Consider the following 12,654-nt stretch of genomic DNA (forward strand, 5'->3'; position numbering starts at 1 on the left):
GTCAATGTTTGAGTATAATTCACATTCCATCCGAGCAATGACTTTACGAAGAATCGCAAAGGGAAGTTTTACCTTCTATAAAGGTTTGATTATGGGTCCACAGCTCTAAAGAAATTATATGACTGGTAATTTCGTTGGTTACATTAAAAAAAATTATATATATTTAACCACAAGAACTTTAACAGTTAAATACCGTTTTCGTCCGAATTAAACAATATTATGCGGCGTAACAAATAGGAAGAAAAAAACTCTGCCTCGATAAATCAACAGCTAAAAAAATTTGATTAAATCTAAAATGGGATTAACCCGACGTTGAGTACAGTAATGTCCCTCAATAGCTCCACAGGAGTTACTCACAAAAAAGGGAAAATGTAAGACAGTCATCATATGATATTTATGTTTTCAGTAGCATTCACATATAAAAAAGTATATGCATTTTTGGTGGGATTTTAGAAAACATGATAGCATGTTTAAAAACACAAAAAACATACTTTTGCCTAACTGGTCTGAAACATATGTTTTTGTGTGTTTCAAAACATATATTAAAACATATGTCGCAATTTTTTTCTTGTACATTAACATAATTATGTGTAATACTTAATTTCAATGTGACACGATTTCTCTGCGGATAGAAAATTTTACATTTTCAATGTAAGTATTGTAAGAATCAGCAAAAGGCAAAATTGGAAAAATCAGAAACAAACATCAGGCATGTCAAAATCCCATCGAACTGACAATCTTTTCAAAATCCCCCTGATCTGACAAAAAATCAGAGAGACATGCATGTGATAATCCCTTCGATCTGACAAAACAATTTTACTCAAGGATGCCTTCTATACTTGAAAAAGAACATTATTTGATCTCTGTATCACTGGATTTGCTCAGAATATTTTCAATAGAATGTTAGAAAAATGAGGTTTTTGACAGTTAATTTTTTAATGACATCATAACTCAATTCATCAAATTGATGTGGAAAATCTGGTCCTTTTTCCTAGATTCTGGTGGTGTAAATGGGCAAATTAAATTTTCAAAAACGGTGTTTTTTTTCATACCATTATTAAGTCACTGTCTGGTTCTTATAAAAACTGACACTTCATAGTTTATCACGATGATGTTGATATTGAGCCTATGATCTATTAACTAAATTTGTATGTGCGACATAAAATTAAACCTGTTACAGAAGTTAATAGAATACTATCTTATAAAATTATCACTTATTTACTTTAAGATTTGAATAATTAATCAAGCATTTCGTTCGTCAAAACATTTTTATATCATTCGATTGTGATGATGCAACTGCATGTTTTATTCACAAATGTACTGTTAATGATTTTTCATTCCAAATTGTCAACTTTCCTTACATCTGTGGCAACATCCTTTCAGCACCTTCGTATGAAGTGTTCATATCACAACTCATACGTTATGCCAGAGCTTGCCGAGACTAAGCAGCCTTTTTGTATCGCGCTAGAATTCTAACAAATAGGCTTCTGGAACAGGGTTATGTTGCTACAAGATTAAAGTCATCACTTCAAAAGTTTTATGGTCGTCATCATAAAGTCGTGGATCGTTACGGTGCACCCTTCTGCGCAATGAAAACGGATTTGTTCAACGTGTCATTGTTTTCCTTTCCTCTTTCTTCTGCCATGGACTTGACTTTCTATTTGCCCTACTTCAACTATTGGACCACAAACATAATTATACATCACGGTGCGTAGTCAAAAGGTGTTCAGGGTACTGGAGATATCTCCATGAGATATGAACGTATGTAACAAATGACAACCGATATTATAGTCTTACAATATATATTTCCTACTCAGGGATCAATAATATAGCTAGATAAATTGACATTTTCTTCGGCTTGTTTCTATATTGTTTTTGATTTGATAAAAATAGAGATGCTTTTATTTAGATGTAGAGTCTTAAATGAAGCAGAGCCTTACAAGTAACGGATCTTCTTCAATTTTGAAAAACTGGAGAAGTTTGATTTTGGCGCCATAATTTGCAGTCAATGCAGTGGAAAAGGGAAAACAATCAAATTTCCAGATTTAAAAAATTTGATCACGTCTTTAGTACGTCTTTAGCTATAACATACTTGTCATGATGAGACGTAAATCTCTCATCTTTAAAATGGACATTGTGTTGTATCATATAGCGCTCCACGCGGAAATAATTAGTTATATCCAGTAACTGTATACGGACTAGCAGCATACTGGTATGTAAGACTGGTAAAGGCCATAAATAACACTGTTTTAGCCCCATTACTAACTAGAATTTGTCCTTCACGACAAGACACGGAATTACATCCATTTTCTCCTGGTTTGATACATTTACCTAATGTAAATGTCTTCAGATCTAGTATTTGGTAGCCTTCTTCGCCCTTTAAAGTTACTATTGCCCTCTTATCATCTATCAATTCTACATCCCATGGATCATAATGCAGCCTTATTGTTTGTGAGTCAGATCCGTTTATGTTACAGACGTATAGTAAAGGCCTATCCCGATCTGATAGTAGAAGTTTTTGATTGCATAAGAAACATCCACCGAATACTTCTGCACCTGGCTTTAAGATTGATGTTTCAAAGGAATGACAGAGAACTGGTTTGTTTCCTTCTCTGTTTTGTTTTGTATTAAGCACTTGATAACTCTTAGAAAGGTCCTCTTTTTCTTTTTGACCTTTCATTCGCACTTTTGAATTCTCTAAAGCAAGCTCTCTTGTCCTGCCCACTGAAGCCACTTCAATTGTCACTACAGAACCACATCCCATGTGTGAATTTGTGTAGCATATATTGCAAATGTCCGCTTCATGTTGGCAACAGAACTTTGTTATCTTATTTTGCAAATTATGAGGGCAGTATTTTGTTAATTTCAGAGAAGGCAATTTAAGGACATTAGGCTGATCGGGGGGTTCTCTGTCGGTCATACTCAGCCAATTTTAGCTTAATATCCTACAAAAAGATCGAAGGTACTTTAACTGCCGTCCAATCTAAAGTACAATGTATTATTGCTTCCGATATACTGAATTTTTAATAGCGAGAAAGTCCTTGTAGGTAAATATCAATACAATGCACAATTATGACATACTGGAAGAGTATTAATTTTCACGGTTTACTAATTTTCGGTATTTAAGCGGTTAATATATAAGCTCAAAAAATAGTTCCCGCTAAATTCAGGCATCGACATTTCCGCTAGTCCGATCGCCCATGGCGACTAAAACTGGCTGGGGACTGCTGAAATTTTGGGTCGAAATAATCCGCGGGACTAGTAAATATTCAGTATTGAAAATGACTTTTAATTGCGTCTCATTGTCATGTGAATCGTATTATTGTAGCCGTCAGAGAGAAATGAACTTCTGGAACCTGTTTCTTTCACCTACGGTTAAAAAAATAGAATGTTTACATTATTGATTTTTGTGTGACTGTTTTAGGAATCGTGATTGGTCGGTTTGGTTGTTAGTTATGATCAGTACGATGTTGACAGCAATGCGGTATAACGTAACTTTTATGAAAAATTTTCGTGCTTTTAAGGGTAATGTCTTCATAATACATCGGATGTCTTTGACTTTGAGGTTATAAATTAAGTGTCCAAAAGATTTAACCAAAACTGGTCTTTAAATCGATGATTTCGCGTACGTTGCATTATTTTCGGTCAACATACAATAACAAGACTACAACTAATTGACTGTATTTTCTGTTTGACACACACACAGTCTCACTCTGCTGTGTTGACTTATTTATGTCTTCTTGATTTTTAGAGGACTACTAAAAATTGTGTATCTACTAGTCCTTGGACTACTGCCAGAAAAAAAAACAGGTGACAATCCCTGAAATCGATTTTAAAAACTATAATACGAATATCTTTTTTGAAATTGATACACACCAATATGAAGACTTGACGCAATCCGCGAAAATTGAAGCACGCTAATACATAGACTCGACAGAACCCGCGTATATTATCAACCGTGAATATTAATATGCTTACTGTTGTCTATTTGTATATATTAACGGAAGTATGAATGGCTTACAATCCTTAAATATAATTTGGTCTTACAACATTTGAATTGGTATCACTTTCAATTCTGTGACTTAAATATCGAATGTAAAACTAGGTATTTAGACATAAACGGAAACAAATATTCAATCCAAAAACATGGAAATATGGCATGTAGAAAGTGACCTTTGGAATACACATGAAGAAGATAGTATGGGCCATAGGGCATGTTGCAGATGGTGTAGAGTTAAATAGCATGGGGAAAGTGGCGAGGGAAATATGGCAGGTGCCCTTTAGAATACGGAATGAAGAAGGTAGTATTGTGAGTAGGACATGTTGCAGATGGTGTAGAGTTAAATAGCATGGGGAAAGTGGCTAGGGAAATATGACAGGTGACCTTTAGAATACGGCATGAAGAAGGTAGTATTGTGAGTAGGACATGTTGCAAATGGTGTAGAGTTAAATACATGTAGCATGGCGAAAGTGGCAAGGGAAATATGTCATGTAGAAAGTGACCATTGCAATACGGCATGAAGAAGATAGTATGGGGATTATGGCATGTTGCAGATGGTGTAGAGTTAAATAACATGGGGAAAGTGGCGAGGGAAATATGTCATGTAGAAGATGAACTTTAGAATAGGATATGAAAAAGGTAGTGTGATGGGGAAGTAGGAAATGTAGCAGATGACATAGAGTAAGAGGGCATGTGTAAGGTTACATTGCGAATAACACGTGTGGAAGACAGCTTCTAGAATGAAAAGTCAGTTGTGTTAGCTGTGGTATTGTTCTATTGCATGTTTACATTTTTCAGCATGTGAAATATTTTGATCCTTTCTTTGTCAAGAAAGTAAAATGAGTTTTTGATATAATATCTCTCCGCGAAATATATGTATTTGTATCTAAATCATAACCCCATGTTAATGGCAATGAAAATATCCGAGTTATTACGTTTTTTTTAAATGTTTTCATGTCATCCTGTAAACCCTTCAAAAATTGAGATTGTTTGTTTTATATTTGATAAACACGTACGTTTAAATAAATATATATACATTGATCAGCTTGTCTCTAGTATTGTGTAAAATAAGTTTTACCAGTAACGCTACCGAGCTGTCAAAGGATCTTACTATGCGATAGCTATTTTTTAAAACAAATCAAACATTTCAGACCTTTCTGAACCGGACACTAGAATTTGGTATCATTGGCCTAAATGCAGGTGATATCGTCTGAACCGGACACTAGAATTTGGTATCCTTGGCCTAAACACAGTGTATTTCGTCTGAACCGGACACTAGATTTCGGTAATACCGAATGGCAAGTATTCAGTTTCACCAAATACAAAGTGAATAAATATTAATTTACTTCATAAAATGTCTGGTCAAGGACGCTTACCCTACCAGTACACCTGGTCCATGCTTCCAGTTTATAATCGAGTCCGAGTTGCTCATTTACTTGTGTTACTTTGTATGTATTATTTTAGTTACTTTATGCTCTTTGTTGTGTTTGTTTTTCATGTGTTGTCTTTATTCCTGGATTATATTCTTTGATTTCCGCAACAATCTTGGTTCCCTTGATTACTCTCTCTAATCAAGATTCGGTTTCGGCAAGTAGTATTGTATCAACTTTAACACAACTGACTCGTGTTGTGAAGTTAAATATATAATTCATACTCACTATATAATGAAGAAACTACTTTCAGACAAAAACAAGCTTAAAAATCTGTGTATATCTACACATGTTTCCTCAATTACAATGTTTAAATTGATTCATTGCTTTTATATTCTAAATATAAAAATTGAATTCATTTGTAACAGAGCGTTAATGTAAAACTATTTGGTTTGTTGTTATATAAACAGTTGATAGGATCAATGGAATTTATCAATATCATTTCATAATAGTATGTTTTCCGAATTATGTAAATTTCACATGCCAGTACATGTATTCGCATGAATCACGCAAAAAGTTAAAACATCTGAAATATGCTTGTTAATCTTAAATAATCTGTCGCTCAATAAAGTCTTCTTTTAATATACACATACATTGATGGCGCGTATAATGAAAAGCAAATAATGCATTATTTTATGTATGATAAGATTTCAAAATGAGAAAACAATAACTCAATGCTGTTGTGATTTATAAGGTTTTTAAATGATACACATGGCGGCACACACTAAAGAAGCGTGAGCAAGCTAGAAATTTTTAAGGTCGATATACCAGTCAATATAATTCCATTTCACCCAACGTTCAATTAACTAGTTGCTTTATCATACTTTTTCTGTATAACCGTCAATGCATCTTCGCCTTACGAGGCAAATCTGCCAGACGACATTTTTGTTTTGATGAAATAACGGGATCGAATCCGGAACGAGACTGTCAATGGAAATAAGCCACGCACACCGGTCCAATATCATTTCCAGTCGGTTAATATAGCATTTTATGGACTGATGCAGTTTAATACGGAAAAAGACATATAATTTCTTAAAGGTATCATATTATTTTGTCACAAATAATTGAAGTGTAATGATTATATTGTAGTCTTAAGCTTTCGATTTACAACAAAGAAACAGGTGTAATTTAAGTGATGAATGGTATCCGGAACGTTTCAGCCCCCTGCTGTATTAAATTCTCTCTTCAGCATTAGATGGCTGATTTTCAAAATACGTTATTTCGCAAGAACTTTTGGAATTAAAATTGTGAGAGAATGAATCGAAAAGGGTCTTATTATTTTTACCCTTTTTCCAACTACTCCATGCATGCTTTCATACTGTGCCTGATATTTTATAAAACATATTATTTGGCTGTTAGTTTTGGAAAGGCGCCCATAATTTGTACTATAACTCAGTAATATGTTTTTCAGTAATGACCTAACTGCATTGTACTACCTAAGAGGGCTGGATGCAGCGTCTACAGTGAGTTTGGAACGTCAGACACTGTTCGGAGCTTGAAATATCCATATATAAATGATGCAAATATCAATATTTTGTACATCTAATAAAGACATCGATTAACAATCACCAAAGAAAATCTTACATGTTAATTTTCAGTTCATTCAATGATATTATAACTCAATTTACCAAAATGATATAAAATATCTTGTCTATTTGTCATGTCTCCCAATTCATGATGACACACAATAACTTCAAGAAAAACTACATAAATTTGACACTAAAATTCACAATTGGACAAATTGTATGAGTATTAATGTTTATTTTTTTAATATGAAAACTTTATCGGGAAACGAAAGATGATTGATATCAGCCTTCGTTCCTGTTGAAACACTGGTAAGTTCGCACCAAGGGAATCGTTTCATACCAATTCATGGTAAACAAACCTTATTTCGTGCGTTCCTAAAGTAATTTTTATATTGTAAACCTGTTGAAATCAAAGACTTTTATAATGTGCCACTTCAAGTTTATATTGCTTAACTCCACAAACATATCCTTAATCTTTAATCCGAGTACAAATTTTTGGTTGGTCTGCAAAAAGGATAAGATAACGATAAAAGAGTTAAAGGTCAATTAAGGAGGTAGACCTAGTAGACCTAGGTACATTATTCTTGAAATCAGTGATATGTTTGTATCATATTCAATTTCATCGAAGCCTCTCAAGATTTCCTTTAAACAGGATGAAATCAGTCCAAGTTACTTTGATGTTTGCATGAGATTAATGTAAAATGGTGAATACAAACGTTCCAATGATTTCTTAGAGTTCTGTCCCTTACCCTAGATCTACCTCCTTAATTAATTAATTTATTTATTTATTTAGAGAATTTACCGTGTAATGACAAATATTTATGCAAATCAGAACATTAAACCAATCGACCACAGGAATCAAAATCATATGATCCAAATTCACAAGAATTGGCTCTCTAACCAAAAGTAAATCTTTATCAATGTAATGTAAGGTGAGCCATACGTGTCAAAAACCCACATATAAAAGCTATAGAACAAGTCTTTTTTTTTCATTCGGTTGTTGCACGTTAATGAGGTAGACCTAGGGTAAGGGGCACACTTTAACACATCACTGGAACGTTTGTATCCAGCATTTAATATCAATTTCATGAAAGCATCAAAGTTACTTGGATTGATTTCATTCTGTTTTAAATGAAAGCTTGAAAGGCTTTGGTGAACTTGAATATGATAAAAACATAACACTGATTTCAAGTTATGTCGCTTACCCTAGGTCTGCCTCCTTAAGATTAAATTTTACTGATTGTTCATTGAATTGTCATGTTGCAAAAGTTGTCGTTAGGTTTCCGAAATACAGATCTGTTTACAGAAATGACTATAGTTATGTAAATATGTTGTGTATGTATATCGTAAAAGAGTCGCTTTTCGGTGGGTTTACCTCAACATGAATCATCTATCCAATGGAAATAGCTTAATCTTACATGGATTGGCATTAAAAACTGGTAAATATTAACTTATATTTCAAACAAAGAACCATGAAGTTTCGTAAACAGGTAATTTCATGATTTATGCTCTTGTTTCTGAAATAAGTTGTTGTAGTGCAGCATATGAATTTCGGATGGCCCTTTTTTCTTCATATCTTTTAATATTCAGTTCTCTGAACATACTGTGCCATTGATATTCACTGCCGTCTCTTGGGCCCTCAACCCTGTCAAACATTATTCTCCTCAAATTGTCTCTAACAATGTCATCGAGCGTTTTATGTGAACCTCCCTGTCTTGCGTCCATAATTTTACGCATCTCCTTCCGTTTCCTATTGTTAAATGCAAAAGCATAGTCATCAGTGTTGGTTGAAGTCTGAGAGCGTAAAGTCGAAGATGATTCACACCTTTGTAAAATTTCAAATGATATCATAAGTTCTAGAAACTCGCTTTGTTGATTATAAAATGAAGTGGAAGCTGCAACATGTATCAAAGTTGAAATTCTATGCCATATCAGACCTAAGAACTGGACAACAAGTAAAATTCCGAAAACAACTGTAAAAGTTATCGATATAGGTTCTATCGCAAATGAACTTCTGGAACAGCCAACTGAAATTGTCAATGAGCCTGCGTAAGCGGAAGCTTGAGTTAGCGCGTACACAAGCGTAACAAGGAATGTATTCAGTAAAAAGAAGAAAAGACAACACTTATTTCTTAGTGCAACTAGGTCATCTTGGATTCGCTTTTCTTTTGCTTCATCTTTATCCAATGGTTTAAGGTATTTTTCAATCAATGTTTGCCAAAAAAGTTCTTCCTTCTGAGGCAATGCATCAGCAGACTGAAAATCCACTGTAAAAGCGGTCTTGTGAAATCTAATATCGATATCGCCTTGCTCTATAGTACCATCACTTCCACGTTGTATTATATCACCGTCTATATTATTTTGCTCATCTGTAAAAATATACAAAGGATATATGCATCAAGCGCTGATACAGAGTCAGACGTTCGAAATTCACTCTAGGCGCTGCAGCCAGCTCTCTCAGAAATTTCAAGAACCTTGAAAAGTCGGGAAAGAGTTTATGAGTTAACGCAACACTATCCGATTGTAAAACGACGTTTGGTTTGAATTATGACCGAGAATTTCGAAAGGCCTGTCTGCAGCGGACGAAAGACTATCGCTGCGTGGAGCTTGTGGATGTATATTAATAGCATAAATCACGATGCCGTACTCGGTTATGATTGGATAGATTTGTGCATGTGACAAATAGAACAAAATACATTTGCATTGTATTGGAGAAAAAAAGAATCTTTTTTTTTATATCTGAGAGAATAGTAATATCTTAATAATATTATTTTCGCATTTCAAATTAGGAACTTATATATTTCTATGCTCTGTCGGTCATAAGGTATCATGCCTCGAAAGTTTACAAAAGTTCAAAACATAAAACGCAATCAAAATTCCCTATAAACCATACCGTTATAACAAATAATACAAAGAAAACTGGTTCAACAGCCATTTGTCCTACGTTATCTAGGAAAAATAATTGAATCGAACTCTTACTGTTAACAACCTCCTCAGTTGGAACTTTTTCTTCATTTATCTGAGTTTTAGCATTCTCAATTTCATCCAGTTTTTGGGAAATTCGTTGAAACATTGAGTCTTCTCTCGAAATGCTTTTAGTTGGACAGCAGATACATCTGAAATCAAACAGGTAAATTTCAATATACTAGTCTCTAATAGAGTGTTAGTCGGTGCAGAAAGCCAAATTGGGCGATATTAAAGTTTCATTACGATACCAATACAAAACATTTCCTTTCAACTACATTATGGCTTGAATATCAGCTAAATTATTCACTTCAGTATTTTTACATAGTCAATAGAGGAAAACATACAAGCAAGTTATCTTAAATTTGAATATTTAAAAAAAAATGTATTTTTGAAGGAAAAAATCGTACTAAAGATCAAAGGAGGACAAGCAGTGTCGAATTGACCACCAGAAAAACAAGCAATGACGATGCACAACGAAACGACAAACAAAGAGCACAATTAGGAAAACAAAGAACAAACCAACGACCAGGGGGAGACTCACAGGTATCAATTCTACGAATGAATTTGTCATTTTTTTCTTTTTCCCCGAGTATGTGATGTTTATATGATATTTCCTTCTTTTCCTATCTTCTTTATTAGTTATCATATGTTTACTCAATACTACAGTACAGGTATGAGGTAAGTTCCCGTTTGACGGTGTATGGGGTGATTAGGAATAGGATTGTTCTGCTTTTACAGTTGACACGTCAGTATTTTTCCTGATATTAACTGATCACTGCTTTTATCAAGAATAACAAGGATTTCACAGGGTTGTGAAATATTTTAAGACTATTCACGCTTAGAAAATATTAGTAGAAAAGAATGATGGGTCAGTATCCTCCTCATTTTTGAGATGTAAGCATTTGAAATTTTGCCGGGAAAAAGATTATTACAAACCCCGAAAAAATATTAAGGATTTTATATAATCTTCCCAAATGACATTTTAAGATATGTTTAATGAAAATATAAAGAGAAAAGTGGGGGTAATTTGGCAAAACATTTAATGCTATGAAATGGATAAGTCCGAAAATCCGTCAAAAATGGCTTAAAATTATCAGCGAACTTCCTGAAATGGGTTCAATTGAGAAATCAGCTTAAAAATAGTAATATGCAAAATCTGCATACTTTACCCAAAAAATGCATCAAATGTTGAACAATTTAGTAATATTAAATTTGTTATTAACTTTTAAGAAAAATGAAGAGGGTGTTGGAACAATGGTGTATGAGCAGATAAATGGAAAATTAATATCACTAAAAAGCTATACCTAAAAAACTTTCCAACTGCTAAAGTGTATCCAGTGTCCTTTGTATCTGGCTTTCTTACTTCCTTGTCATTATACTGGTGTTTAACTGGAATGTCCTCTGTTTTTACTTCTCTGGTTCCCCACGATACGACATGAAGATTTCCGAGAGAGTAAAGCATTAACAACATTGACATAGAAGGGATACAGAGCAGATATAGAATACCATGGATGATATTAGGTGCCTCCTATAATCAAAATTTGAAAACACTTAAAATATACAACCAAGCATTCTGTATCGCGGGTCATTTTCGCGAGGTTGTAATCTTGGCGTATTTAAGCAGTAGCCTTGCATTAAGCCTGATTGACAAGGAATTTCCCTTAAATGTTGTAGACAAAAATGTTTCATCTTTATTCAAATTCTGAACACTAATTATACTGTTATTTTAGTAGATTTCTAGATGTAAAGCTGTTATATAGAAAACAAGTAAATAAAAGATGGCCGAAGCAGTATTTTGTTGTTGTTCTTTTTATTTATATTCTTTACATTTCATTCAGAAAATTACACATGGCACGCAATTTCAATTTTCGATACAGTTTTCGAACGCCACTAAGTTATCAGTATTTGGCCAATCGGGAAACTGTATTGCGATCAGAAGACTTGCGTCTCCATGGAAGAGCCTCTTTAAAGTCAAAGGGTAAAAAGCGAAGGGAAAATATAAATTTGAATAGAATATGGAATTAATGGTCTAATGAACAGAAGTTGAACTGCAGCAAATTATTGTTCCATACTTTTTTTCGGTATTCAAGTTTTACAACTTACAATCTGATCTTGCTTCCCCCTCGGTTTTCTGTTATGTCCCTCAGCACATGCAACATAACGGAAAAAACGGGATCGATGCGAGGTCGGCCATATAGTAGATTACACAACTCACGGACAATCGAAGTACAATTAAAAACGAATGGTAGTTTTTTTTTTTTTTTTTTTTTTGTAAATTAAAGAGACTTTTAAGTTCGGACGGAAGGACTTGCTAACATTTCCTACCATGATTTGTCCGTTACGTAAGATGGATATACAATAAGTGTTCAGTGTTTTATAGTAAAAGAAATCATGATGTGTAGTGTGTTTACCTTAGGATGAAGTATCGCTGATAAAATAAATATGCCAACAACAAAACACAGAAATGTTGTAGTGGTCGAGCAGAATCCGTCCTCAGCCGCTACTTTAAGTATTCCAACTAAGACCAGTATCATAGCAATGGAGTATACAGCCGACAAAATGCCGGCAAATAACAACTGAAAACAATTCATATATTTTAGGTATCCGATTGTATTTTTATTTAATGCAACATTGTTTACACGTGATACACTAATATACAAACAAAATACTCGAAATACATGAAGATATTGTGATTCGAATGGTACATGATGTTTTTCGATCAATAATTTAT

The 12,654-nt window shown here is 33.8% G+C and overlaps 1 protein-coding gene across 3 annotated transcripts in view; it reads right to left on the reverse strand.

The window, feature by feature from the left end:
• Positions 1 to 7,485: 7,485 nt before the first annotated feature.
• Positions 7,486 to 12,654, reverse strand: part of LOC148600294 (chitin synthase chs-2-like) — a 39,305-nt gene continuing 34,136 nt past the window's right edge. For all 3 annotated transcript variants that reach the window (XM_088558816.1, XM_088558818.1, XM_088558819.1), the window contains 4 exons: positions 12,335 to 12,499; positions 11,228 to 11,451; positions 9,936 to 10,072; positions 7,486 to 9,325 (listed from right to left, as the gene is read on the reverse strand). In XM_088558816.1, coding sequence (XP_088414942.1) covers positions 8,460 to 9,325; positions 9,936 to 10,072; positions 11,228 to 11,451; positions 12,335 to 12,499 — 1,392 coding nt within the window. In that variant the 3' untranslated portion in view covers positions 7,486 to 8,459. The remainder of the gene's footprint in view (positions 9,326 to 9,935; positions 10,073 to 11,227; positions 11,452 to 12,334; positions 12,500 to 12,654) is intronic.

Source organism: Perna viridis, chromosome 13 (genome assembly GCF_037379345.1).
Source record: "Perna viridis isolate PV_CMFRI_1.1 ecotype Kerala chromosome 13, ASM3737934v1, whole genome shotgun sequence".
Lineage (NCBI taxonomy): Eukaryota > Metazoa > Mollusca > Bivalvia > Mytilida > Mytilidae > Perna > Perna viridis.